Source organism: Rousettus aegyptiacus, unplaced genomic scaffold (assembly GCF_014176215.1).
Source record: "Rousettus aegyptiacus isolate mRouAeg1 unplaced genomic scaffold, mRouAeg1.p scaffold_m13_p_1, whole genome shotgun sequence".
Lineage (NCBI taxonomy): Eukaryota > Metazoa > Chordata > Mammalia > Chiroptera > Pteropodidae > Rousettus > Rousettus aegyptiacus.
The window spans coordinates 11,226,633-11,251,160 of NW_023416284.1; the positions used below are offsets into that span (position 1 = coordinate 11,226,633).

General features: G+C 46.1%; 1 protein-coding gene across 14 annotated transcripts in view; it reads right to left on the reverse strand.

Moving 5' to 3' along the window:
* UBR4 (ubiquitin protein ligase E3 component n-recognin 4) overlaps positions 1 to 24,528 on the reverse strand; it is a 119,993-nt gene that overhangs the window by 11,750 nt on the left and 83,715 nt on the right. For all 14 annotated transcript variants that reach the window (XM_036229295.1, XM_036229298.1, XM_036229329.1 and 11 more), the window contains 23 exons: positions 23,742 to 24,085; positions 22,055 to 22,145; positions 21,625 to 21,709; positions 21,327 to 21,454; positions 18,387 to 18,516; positions 18,116 to 18,273; positions 17,303 to 17,412; positions 16,474 to 16,615; positions 15,999 to 16,080; positions 15,495 to 15,668; positions 13,518 to 13,639; positions 12,342 to 12,539; positions 11,556 to 11,636; positions 9,445 to 9,532; positions 9,094 to 9,221; positions 8,098 to 8,205; positions 7,448 to 7,567; positions 6,602 to 6,792; positions 6,009 to 6,182; positions 5,541 to 5,640; positions 2,115 to 2,333; positions 1,129 to 1,242; positions 45 to 187 (listed from right to left, as the gene is read on the reverse strand). In XM_036229295.1, the coding sequence (XP_036085188.1) occupies positions 45 to 187; positions 1,129 to 1,242; positions 2,115 to 2,333; positions 5,541 to 5,640; positions 6,009 to 6,182; positions 6,602 to 6,792; positions 7,448 to 7,567; positions 8,098 to 8,205; positions 9,094 to 9,221; positions 9,445 to 9,532; positions 11,556 to 11,636; positions 12,342 to 12,539; positions 13,518 to 13,639; positions 15,495 to 15,668; positions 15,999 to 16,080; positions 16,474 to 16,615; positions 17,303 to 17,412; positions 18,116 to 18,273; positions 18,387 to 18,516; positions 21,327 to 21,454; positions 21,625 to 21,709; positions 22,055 to 22,145; positions 23,742 to 24,085 (3,230 nt within the window). The remainder of the gene's footprint in view (positions 1 to 44; positions 188 to 1,128; positions 1,243 to 2,114; positions 2,334 to 5,540; positions 5,641 to 6,008; positions 6,183 to 6,601; positions 6,793 to 7,447; positions 7,568 to 8,097; positions 8,206 to 9,093; positions 9,222 to 9,444; positions 9,533 to 11,555; positions 11,637 to 12,341; positions 12,540 to 13,517; positions 13,640 to 15,494; positions 15,669 to 15,998; positions 16,081 to 16,473; positions 16,616 to 17,302; positions 17,413 to 18,115; positions 18,274 to 18,386; positions 18,517 to 21,326; positions 21,455 to 21,624; positions 21,710 to 22,054; positions 22,146 to 23,741; positions 24,086 to 24,528) is intronic.

Sequence of the window (24,528 nt, forward strand, 5' to 3'; positions counted from 1 at the left end):
GAGCGAGAGGCCCGGGAGGGGCCCGCCCATGGAGCAGGGCCTACCTGACAGCAGCCAGGTGGCAATCATAGTGCACGATGTTGAAGTGAGACACGCTGCTGTAGCCCTGCTGTTTCCGGGGCTTATTTTCCATCTCCTCCAAGGCTACCCGCTTGGTGAACGTATAAATGCCCAGGACCTTCGTGGGCTACAAAGACAATATAAAAACGATGGCTGAGAAACTCCAAGGCAGGCCTTGGAAGGAGGTGAGGCAGAGCAGAGGGGACCCGAATGTTAACCCTCCCTGGAGGTGATAATCCAGGAAAGGTGGTGATGGTCAGCACCCCAAACTCTTTTGTTAAGCACTCGGCTGGGCACAGCCCTGGTTAAAACGAGGAGTGTGGGGGGCAGTAACCAAAATAAAGTAGATGCTGTGTGGATGGAAAGGCAAAAAATGTGAGCCTAAATTGTCTTTCTTTTCGTTTTGCTTCTTTTTTCTGAACATGAAGAATAAAGTGTGCCTTCTTGATAAGTCACTTGCTTTTCAAAACTTGTCAGGCAGCTCCAAGAGCCTGTGTTACAGCAGGACTTACGGGGCTTGTGGCCCACGCTTGCCCTTCAACAGCCTGGGTGCTAAGTCATAAATTCCAGATGGAGAGAAAGAAGACCTGTTTTAGGCCTATAGGGGAGCAAACGGGTCACTTGCTGCTCTGCTGTCAGGTATAAATCTAGTTAGGGGGAGCCTGGTCTCCCTGGGTGTTCTGAAACGGAAGCAGCACAGTGTGTTTTTAAAAGCCTCAGGTCTGGAATCAGAGGCGCCTGGGCTAAACTCTGGCTGTGCCCCATGACCTTTGTCCTCTCATCCATAAATTGGGGCTTTTTACAAATTTAAAGATAAACTGCACAGTTGACATAAAGCTCTGGGCACAGGGTCCAGCACAGAAGGAATCCAATGAGTGGTTGTTGATGGTGATGAAGACGACGACTCATGTTTGGATCAGTCTGCCTTCCTGCCTTTAAGGAGGACCATGGCCAAGACACAAGCCTGGACTCTGGCCAATCTAAGAACAAAAGGCTCAGGAGAGGGATGACACCACCAGAGCAAGGGACCAGGATGCGCCATCAGGCCAGGTGGGCCCCAAGATGTACCTGGAACTTGTACCCCTCCCGGCAGATGCAGCACGTCAGGCCCGGCTCTTCGATCAGCTCTTCCATCTGCTTCAGGAGCGCCGTCTTGGTCACGACCTGGCCCTTTTCATTTGTCTGTCAGGGGGCCCCAGATGGCATGTCAGAGGGGCCTCCTCCCCACCCTGCCACCTTAGCATGGGGATACTCAAGGGAAAGGGCTGACCCACCGCATACACCAAAAGGACTGCTGCATCGAAAGGGAGCCTCTTTAGTTGGCTTCTAATGAGGGTAAAGACCTAGATTCTCCCCCAGCCTCTTCCTACAGGAACCACTGAAGCAGAGGAAACCATCCAGCTGGAACCCTGGCAAGTCGCCACTTGCCACCAAAAAAAGCCCCCTTTCTTTGTGCCAGCAATACCAAGTCTCGGCTGCCAAGGGCTGTTGCATTATGATTCATTTACTGTTCCCATGGGAGTTTTAAAACTGCTGACACTTAGGTTTGCTGGTTTGGAGGGGACTCTCACAAGACAACTGCTTTCTCTCAGGCAGGACAGTGAAAGGAGCAGAGCCCGTTGTGTGAACAGACCCAGGTTCAAAATCCCGTCAACCATGTATTAGTTATGTGCCTTGGCCTATTCACCTCTCGGCCTCAATTAGTTCAACTGAAAATGGGTATAATATCAACCTCAAAGAACCACATGAGGGCTTAAATAAAATCTTACCAGTAAGGTACCTAAGTATAGTGTTTGGCATAGAGTAAAGCCTCATAAACAATGGTTATCATCACCATTTTGACTGTTTCTGTGAGCCTGTTAAAAGTCCCTTAACCTATGAGTCTCACCTACACAGCAGGACAGTAATAGTCACAGTTCAGAAGAGTAAAGGTAAGCTTAGCACACCTAGTCTCCTCTTCTTCCTCTGTTCTGTCCTGAAGCACAAATGATTATGCCACGGCCATCCCCTCAACAGTGTGGGCAAGAATTTGGGGACTAGGGGAGTGGCTTTACCGTCATGCCCAGGGTGCCCAGAGCCTTCTGCCTCATCGCCATGGCCATGCGCTTCTTCTCGGCCCGGGTCTCCCTGCGGGCTGCATCAATCTTCCTGTTTACGTCAGGGTGCTCCCGCAGTGCCTCCAGCAGGTTCTCTGCCAGGGTCCCAATGCCCTCATCGCTGGACACCTGCTCCAGTTTATGGAGATTTGTGATGGAGTCAGTTCCAATGAGAACCTGTCGAGAAGGGACCAGAGAGATGCATGCCTCCAATATGTAGACAAGCATTCTTCCTAGAAGCTAAAAGGTTTAGAAAACTTAATGGAATATACACAACCTCATATCATGTGCTCAGTTTCAATCGGATCCTTTGAATCTACACTTCAAGAGATTCAGACAAATGGAAGAAAGTTAAGCTCTGCCCCTGACCTTTGATCAGTATCTCATCTATAAAATGGTGGTAATGTCAGGGTTGCTGTGATGACTGAAATTAAATAACATATGTAAAGCATCCAGGCACAGTGAAAGGGGCTCAGATAGGATCCCCCAGAGAAGCAGCACCTGATGAGGCCTGAGTGGTGAACGCAGTGACTGCACTGAGCACAGCAGGCCCTTGAGGTTCTCAGGGACCATGCTAAGGCCTTCATCTGGGGCTCTGGGGCCCCCAGACTCAGGAGTGCAGGCAAGTTCTGCACCTAGGGACACTAGAGATATTACTCTAAGCAAGACTGGGGATAAGAAAACACTTTCAACAAATATATTAACAAGAAACCCCCATGCCTAAAAAAGTTGGCAATCACTGCACTACAGCACCATGCTCTGAACAGGGGTGGGAGCACATCAGAACACTGAAGGCAGGCAGAGTTTGAAAAAGCTCTCAAATGAGCTCACTGAAAAATAGCATCATATTGTTGAAATACACACTATACTCATCACAAGTGAACTGGACAATTGCTATATGACAATAAATTGAAAACAACAAAGCGAACTTGTAATGTGAAAGCTCAGCATTCAACTCAGATCACTCACTAGCTCATAAATCTGTTCTCACAGCTTCAAATTTGTGCCTCAGCAAAATTACAGGGTAGTTCATGTCTCAGGCTCCTAAACGCTAAACCCATAGTTCAACTGCCTATTGAACTATTCTGCAGGTACTCCACACTCAACACTCGGGGGCTTTACCGTGTATGAAGCGCGTGTGTGAAACAGTGTTTCAGGTGCTGGGGAGATAAAAACTGTGCCCTCCTGAAGCGAACATTCTAGTTAGGAGGACAGACCACACACGGATAGTCTCATAAAACTAACTCTCCTCCACCTTATTCAAACCGCCTAGGTTCTCCCACCTCACTCAACAGCACCACCTTTCACCGTGCGACCCAATCCAGAAACTCAGCAGAGTTCTTGATTCATCCAGCTTCTTCACTCCCCGTGTGCAATCAATCTCCAAATCCGTTTACTCTCCCTTCCCAGATCTCTGCTGAATCCATTCACTGTCTACCTCACCAAGCGGATTCCTCAACCTAGCACAGCACAGGCACCCAATAAGAGTTAAATAATTATGTGTTGGAAAAAAACTAAGTGGTCATAAGTGTGAATGCTGAATATCTGACAACACAAAGCCTTAGTCTAAAGAAAGTAATTCAATTTAGTGACTAAGAACAAGCATGGATATCAGCTGACCTGTTCTAAGCTCACTCGTTGCCAATGGCCAAATCACAGCTCAGTCCCTTGATTTATCCACATTCAAAACAGAAATATTATAAAAATAGAGGAATCAATACAAGACTCTTATGTAGAAAAAGTTATCCCCCCAAAGATGTACTAATTATGTCCATCTCCACTGAACTGATCAAAGGTTTCGACAAGAGACTTAGATGAGACAGACAGAAGAATCTTTTTTTACCCAAATCACCATGTTTCTGAAATGAATTATCAGAACAGATTACCAAATGAGAATGTGAAAATATATTCAAGGTAGAACGCTAAACAGAAAAAAATTTAGCCCTAAGAACTCTCAAAACTCAACATTAAGAAAACAAAAAGATACGGAGAGACAGTTCACTGAAGATACACAGATGAGGCACATAAAGAGAGATACATGCAGCGTCATCAACCATTGGGGAAATAAAATTAAAACTACAATAAGGTACCACTATACATCTACCAGAATGGCTAAAATAGAAAACAGTGACACCATCAAATGCTGGCAAGGATGCAGAGAAAAAGTAGATCACTCACGCACTGCTGGTGAGAATGAAATACAGTGCAGTCACTCTAGAAAACGGTTTGTCAGTTTCTTATAAAACTAAATATGTAGCTAGCATATCTGCAACTAGCAACTATATTCCTGGGCATCTATTCCAGAGAAATGAAAACTTACATTCACATAAAACCTGTACATGAATGTTCGCAGCAGCTTTATTTGGAAAAGTCCTGCACCAGAAGCAACCCAGATGTCCTTTAATGGGTGGATGGCTAAACAGGCCGTGGTACAGCCACACCATGGAAGCAACTCGATGAAAAGGAATTAACTACTGATACAACAACAATTTTCTGGATGAATCCCCAGAAAATTATGCTGACTGAAAAAAGCCCATCTTCAAAAGGCCACAGGCTGTATGATTCCATTTATATAACATTCTTGAAATGTCAAAATTACAGAAATGGAGAAAAGGTCAGTGGTCGCCAGGAGTCAGTGGCGTGGGGGTGGAGGAAGGTGAATGTGCAACAGGAGGGCCCCCTGTGGTGATGGAACCGTCCTGAATCTTGACTGCTCCAATGTCAATACCCTGGTTGTGATATCAAACTATAGTTCGACGAGATGTTGCCACTGAGAGAAACTTGGTAATGGGTACATATACTGTATCACAACTATACATGAATCTATAATTACCTCAAAATAAAAAGGTTAATTAATTTAAAAACCCAGCCTGGTCACCTGTCCAGGCCAGTTAGGATTAGTGAGAGTAACAGCTACCTCGGCCCCAGGGGGAGATATCAGGAATGAGCAGCAGAGTGGAATGGGCAGGCCTCTCTATGCACGAAGTTTTCAGCTTTCTGGGACACTGTAGAAAATGGCAGTGGTATTACAAATGTCCCAGTGACTTTGGCCAGAAATCAAAACTATCTTACACTCAAGCCAGCCACACCCTCACAGTTCACCTGATGCTTAGCTGACCTGTGAAATAATGAGCCCCACGTAAGAATGAGCTGAATGCGGAAATCCCAAATAGAACTTAATCCTCTCCAGAGAGCAATGAGCCGGTGGCCTGTGAGAGTCTCTTCCACTCACTGGAGTCTTACGTATTAGGGCAGGTCACATCTCAAGGCTAATCAAGGCAGTTATCTTCACTCAGTCTTGGGAGGTGAGAGGACAGTGTATGGTTCCTTCACGCTGCATGTCCTATTTCCAGAAAAAGGTCCACATGCAGGCTGGAAACTCACCTGGGTGGCAGGATGCTGGATGGCCAACCCCCGAAGCAGCCTCAGGATAAATGGCAAGGCTGGGCGAGACAAAAACTTTTTCCAGATGTCAGCATCCAAACTACAAAGCAAACAAAGGCTTGTTAGCAGGCCAGAGAAGCAAAAGCTACCTAAAAACCGGCTGCTGATTCTGGCTTGTTTAAACACAGCCCTCCAAGAATGCCACAAAGAATCACCAAGGACCATGCAGCTCGGCTGAGAAGCCAGGTAGAAATGAGTACTCTAAATAGAACCCAAAATGCTGCTATCCTTTTCCCAGAGCCCCAAAGGACTCTGCAGTGGCTAAGTGGTCACCTTGGTAGTTTCCAGAAGGGGAGGGAGACCCGAAGGAGGGCAAAGGGGAATGATGAAGCTTTATGTCAAGATGATGGAGGTGAAAGGAACTGGGAAAAGGGGAAGAACAGTCACTCTGGCAGAGCTGCTTCTTACTTCTTGGCACTGGGGATGTGCTTTTTCATGTAGTCGAGTGCATTCTGGGTGATTCCCTTCTGCAGAATCAGATCCTTTAGCTGGTGCCCATTGCTGTTGTTCTTGATGCCAGCTGCTATTTTACAGAAGCAGTCCAGGAAGACTTTATCGTCTCCACTGTGATCTTCATCATACCTAGGAGAAAAGAATGCAGAGTCTGAGAATGAAAACGGAATACCACAAGCCAAACAATCTTCCACAAGATAGAGTCAAGTCTAAACTCCTTAGGGTGACGTGAAGAACCTGCAGATCTGGTTCCTGCCACTCTCCCTCTTACCTGCTCCATCCCCTAAACTCCCAACAGTCTCTTGTGTTTTCCAGCTTTTTACTCTTGACTCCCTCCATTGTCACACCCCCTACTCAACTTACAACCATTCTGCCTCCTCTGCCAACTTAACACAATATATTTTAATATATATTCATTGGATCCCCAATTAGACTGAGCCCATTAAAGGCCAGAAGGAAATTCAGGTGATTCTTCCTCAGTCTCACAAAAGTAGTTCATGGTTTTTGTGGGGACTCTCCCTCGGCTCTGTGAAATCTAAGCAACATACTTGTCAAAGCTGCAGTACGGTTTGAAGCGCTCCACCAAGATCTGCATCTTCTCCACCTCTCCAAAAGACAGGTACGGGATGATGCGCAGCAAGCCCTGGAGCACGCTCGGGTTGGAGCGCACGAAGGTGCTGTTGATCTGGTCCAAGAGCATCACAAGCTGATCTTTGTCCCCCGTCAGGAGGAGGTTGCCCTGCAACAGGAAAAAGGATGGGGCCACTCGTGGGGTCAGGACTCCTGCTGCGGCACTCCCACCAGAGCCATCAGAAGAAGCCCTAAAAGAACAGTGTCACGGCACTTCGGGGGAATAAACAGCGTGAGTTCCACTTGCTAAATTTGTTTCTAAATTTCTGTGACGGCTATTAAAAACCTTTAGCTAAAACATCAGCACTAGTGAGGATGCAGGAAGGCAATGGTCCAGTCAGCGGAGAGACACTGAACTGGGAGTTGGGTACCTGGGTTCTAGCCCTCCAACTATCTAACAACTATATAGTCACCAAGTGTGTAACACTGAACAGCTCACTTCACTTCTCTGGGCTTAGTTTCCTCAAGTGTGAAATGAGGGGTTGGACTACGGCCCCTGCCCACCAGCTGGAACATGCCAGAATTCCATTAATGAGCAGCTTCTGAGTGAAAGACTATCCTTGGCAGCTTTGTTCCCTCTGAATCCACAGATTTCAGGCTCCAGTGCAACGATGTCTCCATTAATTAGTTGAGCCTTGCCATTCCTGAGCTGAGCAGGGTCAATCGTTCTCGGGTGATAAAGCTAGACATAAACAAGCCCACTGTTGAGAGTGAGACGTGCAGGGTCCCAATGTCTCAGGATGGACAGACTGCGCTCCACTCACCTTGTCCTCACTCAGGGGCTCAGCATTGGACTCATCGAGAATGATCTCCATGATGCTAAGCACCTGCTCAGCCACAGCTGCACCGCCACTGTCCTTGCTTTCCTGCTCAGCTACCAGGGCCTAGAGGAGGAAACGCAGTCACTCTGGGGATAACGACATAACCACTTATGGCTGATGGGATCTGCTCCTCAAAGATGTCCTTCATGGCCACATTTCTCAGATGTGTGTACGTGCTTGAATGTGTGTGTGTATGTGTTCATGATCTGAGAGAGAGACAAGTACGTGGGCTTTTAAGGACAGTGAGAATGTGATGTTCCAGATTTCCTTCCAGTTGCCCTGAGGCGAGCAGCACTTCTCTTCCATTGGTGTGTGGTCTGGACTGTTTTAAGAACTAACTTCCTCTAGCCTCTGCTCTGAATTCAGGAAAAGGACAAGAAAGCTCTTGGCTCTCATGGCAGCAGCACAGGACTGAGCCAGCAGAAGGAGAGGGGACCGCCCGAATGAGCCCAGCCTTTGTGCCAGTCAGAGACAGATAAAGGGCCTAAAGAGGCCACAAATCCATTTCATCTGAGTCCAGAAGTGAGCTGCCTTTTCCCTCACCCAGGACTTCTAAGACTCATTCTTTATCTTTTGCGGCCTGCGCTCTTTACCAAGTTTAGAGTCCCCAGCATGACGTTCAGAGTGTTCATTTCCAGCTTGACCAGTTGCTGCCGGTTGACTTTCACCTTCACACAGTAACTGAACAATTTCAGCAGTACCTGACAAGAAAAGCCAGTCAAAATCCACCAAGAGACCATTGGAGAGAGAATAACAATGTAGGGACAAACAGGAAAAAACTAAGAGGGGTCACACACGATCAGCAGGTACTCCCCCTGAAATGCAGAGAACAACAGAGGGAAGTGATCCTTAAGGCGACATGGTACAGTGGCTGGGATCTCATACCAGGCTGGCGTGTTAAATATCAATGTTCTCCAGAGGTCACCCTCATGGACTGAGTAGATCTCTACCATCTCTAAGACTACGCCAGAGACGCCAATTCCTAAAGGAACAGGTGATGCTCTGCTGTCTTGGGGGAAATTCTAGCACTAACTCAGACTCTGAACAGTCAACAGAGAGATTCCAACACCCATGGCCTGTGGGAGCTCAGAACCACATAGGTTGTTTAAAACATGGGCACAGTAATAATACATGTTATGTTCTCCCATCCCGTGGAGGTGAAACTCATACTGTAATATTTGTGGTGCCTTTGGAATCCTCTACTCCTTACTAACGAGATAACCAAAATCTTATACGAATGAAAAGGTTACTTATAAAATCCATTTAAAAAGCAATAATAATAATAGACACAAGTACAGTGTTTTAGGCTAAGACAATTAGACAATGGTTCCACAGGTGACTAAAGAAACACAGCAGAAAGCTACCGACACACTGGCTTTTTGTGGGGGAGGGGGCCGGGAAGAGGGTAGTGGGGCAAAGAAGCCTAGATGAGAGGCCTCAGGGAGCCACCAGGTCCTTTGTGGCCTTGCACTGGTCTGTGCCACCATGCTGCCCTCTAGGGTTAAATGGCAAAATGGCCACAAGCTTCTTTCCATTAGAGGCCTCCCCCAAAGCAGAAGGCTAGTCTCACCTTGCTGCCTCCAACTTACTGTTAAGAGGTGGCGTCCCTGCTTGAAATCTTTGATCCCCGCCAGTCTGTTAAGCATGCATTCCAAGCCCCCACACTGGGCCATCACACCAGCCATCTTATACACTTCTTCTTCATCTTCTTCTTCATCTGGGGGAGAACGGAAGTCGAGCAGAAATAGAGGAAAAGATGAATATGGGAATAAAACCAAGAGCCCTCTTCCAGGCTGGAGAAATAATCTCCCCTCGATTTTGATCAGAGGTATAAGAGAATATTTGCCCAGAATACCCCCAAGTCCCAGGACATGAAACGTTCATTGGTCCCAAAGCTCAAACCCACGTGCAGCAGAATCTGTGGAAAGGGCTATCCATACCTGTGGTGGAGTCCAGGGACTCGATAAACTCTTCAGTGGCATCGCCCAGCAGTCCCCGCATTCGATAAACAATCCTCATGGGCTCTCCCTGAGAAGGGAAGTTGGAGAGAGGCACTCGTAAACAAGCCCAGAAAATGCAAAGGACTCAACACCTGATCTTTCTTAATGCTTCAGCAATGGGGACAACTTCTGTTCTCTGCAAGATCCGAACCACAAATCCAGAATCCAAATGCACTGCATTTCACTTAGAAGCTAATTTACTTACTGTCTACTATAGGCCAGGAATCATGTGAAGCATTTTATAGACCCTATCTCATTTAGTTTTATATGAAAACTCTACATAATAACAACTATTATTTATTGTTTTATTCTGTGCTAAATCCTATGCTAATTAAGTACTTTATACTATCCTACTGTATGAGGTTAAGCAGTTGTCCAAAGTTATCCAGTTACAAGCCCAGATCTAATTCCGTACCTGTGCCTCCTTCAAGAACAGAAACTCTAACCAATAAGGACCACTACTCAAAGAATCAGGATGAGGGAGGGCAAAAGGATCAAAGAGCTCTGATTCAAGTCTCAGGAACTGAAAGTGAGAAAAAAGAATACGATAATCTCTGCCTGTGGAGAGCTTAAGGTCTTCATATAACCATACAGCAAAGAAAAGTCTTTTGTAAATTAGAAAGATTATAGCTTCTGTAAATTGGAGGATCATGAGAGTTCACTTGACACTGGGTACTGAATTAGACACTCTACCGTTTACATTATTCTCATTCCGAGATGAGAAACAGGGCCTTGAAGTCGCTCTATATAAAAATAAGTGGGAAAGAAGATACCACACTAATTTAAGCTGCCTGCCTCTAAGCCCGTGCTCAGCACCAGGAGAGAAAACCCTGGAGGAGAGGAACTGTCAGAAAGGCCAGTTTCAGAAGGGTTTCCAGCTGTGGAAGCTCAATGAAAACTAAGAAAGAACAGCCATAGACCATGGACAGACACTTAGAAAACAGAACAAGCTCCAGTTAATAGCTAAAGAGATGGGCTGTTTATGAGGGAAATGGGGGACAAAATGAGAAGTAAAGTTGATGAAGGCCCAGACAAAAAGCTGCCACAAACTTTGCCAGCGGAACCTCTTTGTGGATTAAGCATACTAACGCGAGGGTCAAATAATCCTCAACTTCTGCCTTGCTTCACAGTTCAAAAGGCGACATGCTGTGTGTATTCTTTGGGTCCCGAACCACCATTTACAAGGGCGCCCATAGAAACCTGGTCTTAATTTTTTACATGCATCAGACATTAACTCTGCCATTGTTTTGATGCTAAAATGTCAGTGACAAGATGCACTGGATGGGGCAGTCTTCTGCAGTTCCTGCCAAAAGCACTGATCTACCCAGCTGGCGGCCATCCAACAGCAAACAGCATCCAGGAGTCCCAGCACAGTGGGAGAGAAGCAAAAATACATAACAAATTAAAGGCCAAAATGTACCAGTGGTACACTACTTATTTGGTTTCTTAAACGCTATAGAAATATTTGGGACTAAATATGGAAATGTTCACTGTGCCTCACTGGTATACTGGTTTGCTGTAATTGTTGTAATTATTTATTTGATTCATTTACTAAAGATTGCCCCCAATAGAGGCAAGAGATAAGAAGGAATGGGAAGGCAAAAAAGAAACGGAGGGGAAGGAAAGTAAAGAACAGAACAGAAATTAAGAAGAGAGAAGAGAGGTGCAAAGTGGACAGATAGCACTGAGAGGGCCAAAAGGAGAAAAGGACCGCCACTAGCAGGCTAAACTCCCTTCATCTCCCTCTCCCCTCCTGTTTGACAGCAAGCATTCCCCGTCGCAGTGCGTCCTCAGACTCTACCCAGCCTGATTGCACAGAACCAGACAACGCTCATCCTCTCCTGAAGCTCTTCTACCTTCACAGGTCAGATGCCTTAAAGGGAGGACAAGCTGGCTGTTTTTCTCCACACAATCACAACCAGGGGAACTGCAGCTCCCTAAGTGCTGCTACAGGCTGGGTAAGTGATGACTGACGACAGCTCCTCCTGGTACAAGTCTGCATATGTCAGAAAAGTAAACCCACACCTCCAAGCAAGAAAACAAGTACGTACCTCATTCGTGGTACACCAGACCTTCTTGTAAACCTCAGCCACAGGAAGGTCCAAACTAATGATTTTATTGTTCACAAGCAGCTGAAAAGAAAAGGAGATGAGGCTGTTATTACAAATAATTGTAGGGCAAGTAAATTTCAAGATCAAAGGACACTTTATGGCAGAGGTTCATAATTTTTATGTGTCATAGACTAATCAACTCTCCCTCTCTAAAAAACAATGCATATGTGTGCACAGCACACAGAATTTTGCACACAATTTCAGGGATTACGAACGCCCTTAACCCAAACCATGGACTGTAGGCTGAAATCCCATGCTTGGGAAGTTCTCCGGGCCTGAGCCCATTTCAGGCTCAGCATCAGAAAAAGCATTTTCTCTATTTCACCCAGCATGCTTTGCACTATTACATGATAACACCAAACCCCAGAGCTTGTCTACCAGAAGGTATCAGATACAGGGCAGAAACATGCACAGAGACTAAAGTATTTAGGGAGTGTAATTAACTGGAATCATTGGGAAGCCTCTCCCAGAGCAACAATAAAAGCCTACTCCATGACACACGACACCCACTGAACACTTTCCTTATTGCATGCCAGGCATGGGGCAGAGCCCTTTATATGTAATTAATTTTTATGCCAGGTAGGTGGGAATCATCAGCCCCCATTTATAGATGAGGAAGCTGAAACAAGCTACCTGCCCAAGGTTAATCATCGACTAAGAGGAGAAACTTGAATTTGATCCCAGCCCATGTTCGTAACCATGGCAGCACTGTCCTATGCTTATTACCTCCATCCCACTGTCATCCTCCAAGAGAGCCACCAAGTCACAGTCCTGGCAAATCTTGTTCTTTATATCCCTCATCAGTGGCCCAATGCCTGGCTCATTGCTGCTATATGGGTTCCCAGGCATCCTGCCCTGTAAGAAGTCTTCCTGTTGAGGGTCCTTCTCCAGGGTCACAAAGAACTCAGTGACTTCATTCTCCTCCTGAAGGACAGAAAGAAGGATGCATGAGAAGGGATGGGACAAAGATATGTATAGGGGGATGGGAGAGGCCGTACAGGTTTATACACACCACCCTGTTCCATGGACACACTGAGGGAAGCACACCAGACTCGCCCAGCCCCTTATGCGTTTAAAGATATAAAGGATAGGAAGCTTGAATGTGATTCAAAAATCCAAATGTAATTCAAGTAGCCTTAAATATCAAGCATCTCCTCTGAAACCCAAAGGTGGATTAGCAGAGAAAGCCTAACGAAAGAAGCAGAGGAGGAGTGACATATGAAAGCTGTATTTACTAAAATGAGGGGATAGGTGGCACCCCTCCTCCCGCTCATCGCATGTACTGCTCCTGGCCAAGAGGCTGCAAGGTTATCACGTTAAGAGGGAGCAGAACATGTACACAACCAACCACCAGGTGACTGTGTCACTAAGTCCAGAAAAGGGTCTTCTCTATTTTATATAATATTCAGGCATGCCCAACCCCAATGACCTCTCGTCATTAACTGAGGCTACTGGTATTTTCCGACCTTCCTTACTAACAGAAGGGGGTCTTTGAATTACACTGTGATTCTGTATAGCTCCTTGTTAGGCTAGGGAAACAAACACGCACGCGTATGTGCACAGAATGGGGGAGGGAGTGTGAAAATTTCTCTATACTCTAGCTCAATATCGTTTCTTTCATAGCCTACTAGATTGATAAGCAATAAAATTTAGGCAATGTGAGGTAAGACCTAGTTAAAAAAAGAAGTGCTTTTGACCTTGAATCTAAGAAATAAAACTAAGGAAAGTCTTTAGATTTGCCAGGAACAGGGACATGATAAGGCTGTTTCTGGTTTAGTCAGTGAAGTTGACTACGGCCCACAGCTGGTAAGACTGCCCATGACTATAATGAATCACCAAGATGCTTCACAGCAAAAGGCTCATGTTGACGCCCTGAGCACCATGGGAAGTACCACTACTTACAGGATAAATGATGCTGCAGAGCCTCTCGAAGATGAAGACAGGAGTACGGTAGTCGTCCAGATTATAGCGCTTGGCTGTCTCAATGCACACGGCCATGAAGGCCTTTGTTTCCGATTCTGTACCTGCCAGAAATCAAAGTGGCCAAGTCAGTTAGGAAAGCGCTTCACACACAGAAACCAAGATGAGACTTTAAACGAAGTACCATCACTGACAGATTCTTTCTGCTGGTAGTCTTTACATGCTTTAAATGGCAAATCAGTATTTCAATTTGAAACATGAACCGGATTGATTTTTATACTCGGATCACATTCTATTTGAAAGCCTGCATGCACAAGTCAACACAGTGAATCACAGTTAGTTGTGCACATGTCCTGCTCCCTCTCGGAATGATAACCTTGCATCCTCTTGACCAACAGGTACTCAAAAATATCAAATAATGATCCTAACTGCATTCCGGTCAAATCAAAGGAACATTATAGTTTTAAGTTCCATTTTTAAAAATTAGGTAGCTTACCCTCTACAAACCAAAGAGATAACTTCAAGTCACACAGGAGAAAGAAATATGCTCTTTAAAAGGGTCCAACTGACAAGGTCACAAACCAGCTCAGCATAGCATGATAAAATGGCACAAGAAGGACCTCCATGTCTGACAACAAAGCAGACAGTGTTCCCTGACCTACTCCCCACTTAAAAATAATTTAAAATATTGAATAAAAAGATATCAGTGAACTGCCATACTAGTAAAGAAGAATCAAAAGCCAAAAATTAAGAGAAAACAAGAACCCGGAAAGGTTAACAAAACATTGAGGCTGCTTTTGCCTTGAGCTTCAGTTTCTATAATCTGTCAGGATTTGAGAGCTGGATACAAAGCCCCAAATCTACCAAGGTGGAGAGTCTAGCAGAACCCTGTACACACACACACATACCTGGTACCCCGAAAGAGGTACATCCTTAGTATAAGGGTCAACTAGAAACGATTCTTTCTTTCCTCCAAGCAAATAACAGAAAGGAAATTATCTTCCCTTAAATGTGGCATTGAGTACAGAGGACAGAAATCTCCTCTGAGCACTCACGACGAGCTGCCCCTCACAGGGGGTTGTGGCTCACACTACAGGAGGCCTGAGAAACCTACGTTCAGAACTTCACTGAAGGCAACGCTGGGGTGGCAGTGTCCTGAGATGCCTTGCAGAAGCAGTTACAAATCCTCTCTGGAAAAATTCTTCAGGTCCTGAAGAATTTCCACAGATAAACCCCCAAAACAGAAGCTCATAGTCGAAAATCACAAAATACCAAAAGATATAAGGTACTATAAGCAAGAGCCAAAATAACAAACAGCAGAATCAGATCAATAAGTATCTCAAATTTTAGAATTATCAGACACAGAAATACGTTTGATACACTGACAGATCACAAAAGAGATAGGAAATGTCAATAAAAAACATGAGACTATAAGATCTATACAGAACTCTAAGAACTCAGTGGGTAGAATAAACAAGTAACACACAGTGCAGAAAAAATAAATGAAGTGAATGATGGAACAGAAGAAATTATCCAAAATCAGCATAAAGACACGATGAGATGAACACTACGAAAGAAAGGTGAAGAGAGACGGATGACAGTATGAAAGTGGAGTTCCACAAGGACAAGGGAGAATGGAGCAAAGGCGACTGAAGAGATAATGGCTAAGAAGTTTCTAGAACCAATGAAGGGCACCAATTTTAGAGCCCTTGACTTCTTCCCACTCTATGAGCGCAATATAAAAAGTCCAAATTGACTGAGTCCAGCTCTAAAAGTCTACATCTCCAAGAACCAGTCTTCTCTTAAGGTAAGTTTCCTCCCCTTTTTTTGCCTGAATGTGGGGAAACATTGGCTGCCCCTCCTCCAGCTCTGGGGAACTCAGGGAAATCAGACTAATGTACCCTGGCAGACCTAGAAGGGACATGGGGTCTTGGGCTCCAGGCCAGTGGGCAGTGCTACCTGTGGTCATGTCCTCCAGCATCTCCAGCAGCATGTCCTGGGTTTCGTCGATCAGCTTGGTCCTCTGCACCACCAGCTTTCGTAGGCACAGGTACCCATTCAGCACAGTACCCACCAAGCGACTTTTAAAGTGCCTTTTGATGGATTCCACCTCAACGAAAGAGGAAAGAAGGCCTGTAGGGACAGGAAAAAGTTACCACGAGAGCTCTGAATAATAACATAAGCAAAAAAGGTGACGTCGTCAAAAAATAATGAGCAACTCAAAAGCAGGGAAAAGCTATCTTTGTGCTTGGCACAGAGCAGATGCTCAATGAACTGAACCAGTCAATAGCAAGCAGGAACTCAAAACTGTAAGCCCATCGATGAAGAGAAAAAGCAGAGCTTACGTATGTACCCAGATCAACAGGAGAGGGAAAAGAGTCAGCACCCAAGCAACTAAGTAAGGGTCAGTCGCCCAGCTACACCCACAGTGCCCTGAAGGAGGGGCCTGGTGGTGCTCTCTACCTGTGAGACTCTTGAGGGCGTAGCCCTGCTGCAGATCGGTGCTGAGGGTGGCCTCCTCCAGGGCCAGCAGGCGGGCTATTTCCTAAACAGGACAATAAGCATAGTTAGTGGTACAACACTGCCAACGACTTGGGTCACCTCCGCCACTGGTCCAGGAGATTAGGCACCAACCAAAACCACCTTGTAGTCCCCTTCATTTTATTCAAACGATCCCTCAAACTGAATCTTTGCAAAACTCCTTTCCAACAAGCCAAAGACCATTGCAATGATGTTAAGAGACTGCTTAAATATTGGAAAGAGCCTAAATGCCCCCATCCGATTGCTGTATCCTTATAACGAATACAATGAAGTCATAAAAATATTTTCAACAAATATTTCTTCTCAGTACAAAATAATATTACAAATTTTATATCCAAGAAAGAGTGCACTGGAAGGAGAACTAGGGAAAAGGCCCTCCGGGCTAAGGGCAGGATACCTTGGTGATGAGGTTGCCCACGTAGGGCAGGACACCCCGAGCTGCCAGGTAGACTTTCCAGTGAGCTGAAGTGATGAGCTTCTGGTAGAGGGCCAAGTACTCGGCGGCACACTCACCGGCTACGCTCAGTTCATCCAGGTAACTGCCATCGAGAGAGACAGGGCACTGTGAGAGGACTCAAATAGCTCTAATACTGCCACTAGGTCCTCTCTGCTCCTTCCATCTTTCATGTCTTCTGCTGTCCTTCGCTCCCCTTCCTTCTAGAGGGCCCCTGAGAAACCAAACTCCCACTTGAGAACTCCCCATCCTTGGGAAGAACTCAGCACACAGCAGAGAATGTGATGCGATAAACTACCCACATGGAATAAGCAGCAAAATATAAATAGTGGTTATCTGGACAGCGAGACTGTCTTTGACTGAATCATTTAGAAGACAAGTGTACATCAGAGTTTAATGGCCAATATGTAGGCTTTGGAATTAGACCACCTGGATTCAAATGCTGTTTTCCAGTGGACGAGTTCATTAACCCCTTTTAAGTCCAAGCTGTGTGAGGATTAAATGAGATATTGCACGCCAAAAGCATTTATATGCTCATAAGATCTCAAAAGATACTAGCTGCTGGTGCTTCTGCTGCTGCCCTATTACTACTACTAACACCGCCAGTAAAAGCTTTTTCATACTTTTTTGTTTCTATGTTCTTCTCCATAGAATGAGGTGGCTGCAGAGCACAGGTGTGCCTCCCATAACCCTGATCTATGGATTCCCAGGGAAGCAGAAAAGGTTCTAGGTGAAGTCTGACCACTCTCCCCATCCCACTCTCAAACAGTACCTGGTGAGGAGGTCGAGGACCTGCTGCTTGCGGCTGGGAATGGTGGCCAGAGCTTCCACAATGGTACAGGCCGCCTGCCGTGCAGCCTGTGTCGCCGGAGTAAAGAGAACCTACAGGACACAGGAAAGAAGCCAGGCTCAGATGACAGCCCGTCTCGCCAGGCCCCCAGCAGGGCAAAGTCAACTGCCACACATCCAGGAGAAGTCCTCTGGGCACCTCTCCAGGAAAAGGTTAAAAGCAAAAATCACCTGCTAACATAAGACCTGAGTGCCTTGGACTAAGGAAGAGGCTGCGAAGGAGCCTTCTTCCCAGGGATTTTCTACATCAAGTACTTTGGAGGACATACTTAAGATGATTGAACTAGGAAAAAAGACAAGCAGGTATTTTCCTTAGCAAAGACTTCTACAATTCTATTTTGGAGTCACCTCTATGCTCAATACTTACATTTAATGTAAACCATATCGATGGACAAATGGGTTCTCTAAAATATAATTACTTTAATCCTTTAAGATTAGCTAGAAAGAAGACACGACAGACAGGGTAAGTGGGGCATGCAGGCACTATGGCTTAGTCCCATTAAGCCACCAGGAAGAAGAGCAGGGAGCACAACGAACTTGACCAGAAGGGCAGAGAAAAGTCCTGCTTTAGCCAGTCCACCATGCTGGTGGCTGCAATTAAGAACCTCTACCTACTTCCCATTTGAAAGGAAGCAAGAAAGTGAAGAGAAGGAAGAGAAAGTAGAGCAAATGTGGGAAGGCGCTCAGCACCCAAGGGCAGGGCAGCAGGGCGAGGGGCCCGGGAGCTGTCACTCACTTGCCGCAGCCAGTTGTTATGGCCCAGCTTGAGGTCCAAGGGGGAAGTTCTCTTGCCCCGACGACTCAGGAACTGCTTCCACCTCCACACGTATTTCTCAGTCAAATAGAGATGGCGGAGCTCTGCTTTGCTGGGGGACTTCCCATTGCCATCGATCCCTGGCAGACAAAAGGGAATAGGGAGAGATAAGGAAAAGGAAGGGGGGATTTTAGGGCTCTCAGGACAGGGGCAGGAGAGATTGATTTCCCAAGTCTCACAGAGACAGACACACCTCTGATAGGAAGACACTTCTTCCAGGCTTCGTAGGATGCTTTGGGGTCTCTCTTGAGCCACAGCTGAGCCTGGGCATGGACCTCGTTGCAGTATGGCTTAACTGTGGTGAGGGCCTCGACGGGAACATCCTGCAGAGTGAAAGTGACAGCACACCTGAGCCTCAGCAACAACACACTGGCGCTGACACCCCAGGGGGCATATGCAAAGGCCAAAAGGTCAGAAGAATCAACTATCACATCTTTTATGCCCAAATATGTGTTCCTGTTTAAATATTTTGAACCAATTTAGCATCTCCACATTGAGATTTAGGTCGCTCATTATGATTGTGCAAGACAGATGTAGCTGGACTGTCCTAGAGCCACATACACTAATTCCTATCCCCAGACTGATTTGTAGTTTCCCAAACATAAATATTCAAGGAGTCACTGAGCAGTCACCAGAATTTAAAGAGCCATTACTAAGCAAAACTAGCCTGCAGAGCCAAGAGCCACAGACACTCTAACCCAGCAGGACCCCATTAAACTCATTAAAAGTTACTGAGGACTCTAAAAGAGCCTTTGTATATGTGGTTCTATCTACTGATATTTACCCTAGCAAAATTAAAACAGAGAAATTCTTAAAATATTTATTAATTCATTTTAAAATATGAATAAATCTATTACCTATCAACCTAAATGATATTTTTTAATTTCCAAAACCAAAATGATCTAGAGAAAGGAATGGCACAATTTTATATTTTTAAAAATAATTTAATGACTGCCTTAACAAAACAGCTGGATTCTCATACCTGCTTCTGAGTTTGCATTATTAGCTCTCTCTAAGCTAAGACAAAGTATTATTGTGATGTGTTGTTTTGGTTAAGTATATGAAAAACATGTAAACTCACAGAAATTACAGTTTGAAAAGAATATTTTAATAGCTTTTTCCAATAAATTGTCATTTTTTCCTTTGATATTACACCAAAATTCAGCAAATTATAGGTTCTTAAAGATTGGCTGTAATGTGGAATCTGAAACCAATCAATAAAGTTTTCATATTCTACTAAAATTTATCTTTTACCCACGTATGATTCTGTAATGTGCACTGGTCATTTGGGAAATACTGAGTTACATCAATTCCTCTGTAAGTGACAGCCTCACCTGATTCATCTGTCAAGAAAATGTCTGCCAAATACACAATTCTGAGTAACCACAATCTGCCTGTCGGTCATCCTTTCAAGCAAAAATAAGGTTCCATGAAAAAGCAGCTGATTTAGCTGGCATCTCAGACAATCACACCAGTGCATTTCCTCAAGATAACACTGTACTTCAGTGTGCAGCAGAAGTGCTGTGTGTGCACTTACCATATTGTCACACTGAACAGTAAAAAGTCCTAGAGTCGAGATTTACTGAGATTAATCTGTACTGCTCCATCACAAAGCTCCTGAATGAAACTGCATGGCAGTGAGAGCACGGCTACAAGTAAAGTCTCTTCTTGCTGTGACACCAGCAGTCTCACTACCAACGCTGACTCTGTACCACTGACAAAAACATCAATAAAATGCAAAGGGCGAATAGTGTCTTAGGATAATGATGAAAATAATGCTGGCTGCAGACTCCCTGAAGTCTTGGGACCGCCCAGGGGTCTGTGAGCCACATCTGAGCAGCGCTGCTCTCTCTAGGCCAAGACTAAGCAAAGTGTAAAGAGAAACACTGTTGAAGGCTTAGAGCGTAAGAACCCTCTGGAAATTTCTTTTTCCCTCACACTGTGGAAAATATGATGATTATGTGGGGATGTGATTCCTCTTTTCAATCGAGGACCAATTTTATTTGCCAGGAACCAGCTCTGAAGGGAAATAAACCTTTATGAAAGGGAAGGAAGGTACCTTCCTGTCTTCCCTGAGGACCATGTGCATGTGAACAGGCCAGGCCAGGGAAATTAGTACACTGTTCAGCATCAGCTTCCTCCCTAGTTCTTACCACTCAGAAAGCCATCTTCCTGCAATAAAGACTTTGTTTCCCATCGAGGGATTCCATCAGGATGGAGTGGGAATTGAAAAGGCCCAAGGACCGCAAAGGGGTTGGAGACCCTTTGACATGGCTGAGAGAAAGAATCGTCCAGCCTGTGTATGCTACAAGCTGGTAAAAGCAAGTCAATCTGTGGCCTGGCTAATTATTTCAGGTTAAGAACTTGGCTTTACTCATGCACTTAACAATAGTTTTCCGAGTGGTTACCATACGCTAGATATCACACCATCCACTGGACATGAAATGAATTAGTAAGACAGCCCCAGGATTCAGGGAGCTCGCAGCCAGCCTAGCAGAGAAGTGAATCTTCTGAGGAGCTGCTGACAAGTAAGGAAAAACATTCTAGGAAGGAAGGACAGCAGACAGCCGCAGCTAACATTTATTAACTTGGGCCAGACTCTACTCTGAGTACTTGATCGTCATTAAATCATATATGCTCCACAACATTACAAGGTGGAGACTACATTCCCATTTCACAGATGGAAAAACTGAGGAGCCTAACTTAAATAATTTGCCCAGGGTCGCAGTGCTAATAAATGGAGGAGCTGGGATTTGAACTCAGGAAGTGCACTTCAGAGCCTAGGACGTTCCTACTGCATAATACTACATGGGGAAAGAAAGGCACAGGGCGGCCATCACCGTGCTCTCCGGGAGCCATGCGTCATCCGACATGACGCCACCGAGAGGCAGTCCTCCACAGTTAATCACTTTGTTCTGCTCCATCACAAAGCTTCTGTACTCTTGTACTTATTTTTCTTGACTTTCCTCCAAGATACCTTCCTTCTCAAAAATCCCAACCCATCTCTGCTGAACTGCGGCACAGAAAGCAATGGTGACCCCTCCCCCGGGTCACAGACTTTAGGGCAGGACACAGTTCTGGCCGCGGCGTGACAGGGCTGCCGCCCTAACTGCCCAGACTCCCTGCCCAGTACCTTGTTCTTCTTGCTGGTTGGGGCAGGTGGTTTAATCAGCTTCTGCAAGATCCGCAGGCACATGAGGGTAATGTTCTCGACAACCACGGGGGTCTTAATGTTCACGGCCATGAGGAACAGGCTGAGAGCTAGGGTTGGGAAGGAGACAGGTCATGGTGGGGAGGCACCTCGCGCCCGCTCCAGTGAGGCTGTACAAGTGCGATGTCACCCCGCCTCACCCCTCTGTGGCTAGGACTGCACCTCAAGGTCTCTTTTCTTTTCTCTGAAGAGCTCCTCACCAGATGTTATCCAAACTTACCACAGCGTAAACGGAGCTCCCAGCAGCTATCCTCCTTCGAGATAGAATCTGTCAGCAGCAGCATTTCATACTGAAGGCTACTTGCCTAGAAGCCAACGGGAAGCAACATGAGTAGAGAAGGGTCTGATAGGTTGATCCCAGGACTGGGCTTATGTCCCAGCTCTGACCCAGGGACTCAGAACTCAAGTTTTTGGTCATAGGTAGCAACATCAGAGAGAATGGAGAGTTGGATGCCCCTGTAGTCCACCCAGGTGACAATCCATTTCTCTTTTCCCTCTTGGGCTGGTCTGACCTAGGGAAATCATTCTGGGACAGGGGCTCTGCAAGCAAACATGCTGCTCAGTCATCACGCTGGGACTGGCAGGGACGAAGCAAGGGAACGAAAAAGGAAAATGCGGGGGTACTCAGAGGGGACTGCTGTCCTGCTCACCAGATCAGGATTGGCCCAGTGGCCCTTCAGGGCTGTGGAGACTTTGCCAATAATCAGGTCATTCATTTGCTGGGTGGCTTCTGGATTGTCTCTGGGGAAGCAAAGAAACAGAGTCCTGTTACTCAGCCTGGGTTGTGTCCCTCCTTCCCAGCTGAAGGAGCCCAGAGAGAAGAGATACCTGGGATACCTGGCCTTCCTAGGTTAGCCCATGAAACCCCGTATGTAATGAAAAGCGCATGTCACAGCCCTTTCCTGGGAGGAGACACTGACTGAGGGAAGAGCAGCACCGACACTGGGGAGACTCTCCCGAGACCCCATCCCAGGCTGCAGAGTCCCCAGATCCATATGCTCACATCCAGTCTTGGCCACAACTCGTTCCTCATCTTCTCCCACTGCCTCCACTTCGTTTTCCACAGGCATCCACATTTCCCACCCATGCCCCTTTGTAATGTCTAGATTAACAATAACAAAAGATATAGATTGAACCAGATCACTTTTTTCCTTCCTTTTTTCCCTGAATAAAATCTCAGTTCCGTACGATGGCCTACAAGACCCTGCAGGATCTGGCCCCGAGAGACCTTTCGCCGATTCGCTCCCTTTTGTTTCCCCTGTGGCGCCCTTCACTCCAGCACCACAGGTCTCCTTGTGGCTCCCCCACCAGTCACAGCGCACCTCTGCCTCTCAGCCATCCACTTGCCATTCCTTATGTGTGTGGCCCACACCTTGGGCATCCTCGCGGCTTGCCCCTACTTCATACAGCTCTTTGTTCAAGTATCACACCCTCCGAGGTCTTCCTGAACCGCTTTACCCTACACACCAATCCCTCCCACTATCAGGGTCACCATCCCAGCTCTACTTCTCATCACAATCCAATCTCCTGACATTGTTTAATTATCTGTCTACGGCAGTGCTCCCCTTCTAGAACGCAGACTACGTGAGGGCAGGACTTCGTTTCGTTTACCACTGTATCTTCAGGGCCTAGAACACTGGCTGGCACTCAGCTGATGCTCAACAAATATTTGTTAAATGAGTGAATAAATAATACAGAAAATAATATTTATCAACCACCCAACATGTTCCAGAACTGGTGCCACATATTCGGTAAATAAATCACATCCAGTTCTGGGTACTGTATCAGCACATACTAAGTACTCAACAAATAGTACTCACATGAGTTACTTCATTCCATCCTCACCACAAGCCTTTAAGGTATTTACCATTATCAGTATTTTTCAGATGAAGAAAACTTGGGCTCAAAAAATTAAGTAATTTGTCCAAGGCACACAGAATAAAGTATCAGACACTGAGTCTAGATCTTTCTGATCCAGAATCTAAGCTCTTCATCACTAGGCTCCACTGTCTTCTGTTGTGAGTCGAGTCCAAGTGCCCAGTACCTCCCTTCTCCTCCCTCACCAGAACTCAAGAAACTATTTCCTCAGGAAACCTCACTGAAACCGAAAAGGTAAAGTAAAGCCAAATATAGTATTTACAAGGGGTTTCAAATGTTCCCCAAGCTCTCTCATCTATACCCCAGATGGGATATTCTTTCTTCTATGATAGGCTAAGTAACCCATTTGGCAGTGAGAAGCATAATCCTTTGCACCCTCTAGTGCTTCCTAGCATCGCTGCTGCCACCAACCCCAGTGTTAGTACGAATCACCAGCCCCACAATGATGCAGGCTCTGACCGAGTCAGGAGGCACATGAGCTGGCGGACTTCCTCCCGCATGGCCGCAGAGCCTCGGCGAAGATTGTAATCAAAGAGCTCCCGGATAAGGCCCTGGGAGACGAGGATGTGCCTCAAGGCTGGGTTGGAGGCCAGGGCCCGGAGCAGTGTGATACAGTGTTCTGTGACAGCCGAGGCGCAGCCATAACACTTGGTGGAGGACGTGTGGCCACAGCCCAGGACGGATAAGGCGCGGTACTGGCTGGCAGTGAAGGTGGGCTGCACGGCAGTCCGGGATGATTTAGTGGCTGCTTCCCTCTGCTGCAGGTCATACTCCAACAACTCTTTGCGTGAAGCAAAGACTTTCTAAGAAAAAAAGGACATAGAAGAAATAAATTATCAATTAAAATAATGGAAAAAACGCAGTTCACTTTGGTGTGAAAAAACACTTCCCATGCATTATCACATTTAACCCTCCTGATAACCTTACCAGTTAGATACTCTATCCGTATTTTATAGAGGAGGAAACTGAGGCTTAGAAGGGTTGGCTTGACCAAGGTGAGTAGCCGAGCCAGAACTCAGCCCCTGACCACAGGCACATGCCCTTAACTCCCATGTAACACTGCCTTAAAGAACAAAGATCAGAAGCATAGATACACGAAGCAAAGACAGCACGCCAGCGATGCAGGAGGCAAGGAGCCTGGCTGCTCTCCTTCCCTGTCTACAGCCAGCCTCCCAATCCACAGAGAGCAAGTCTGTAACAGTCCATCCGCCATATGGCCCACTCTGGCTGAAGGGGTTGGTACGCC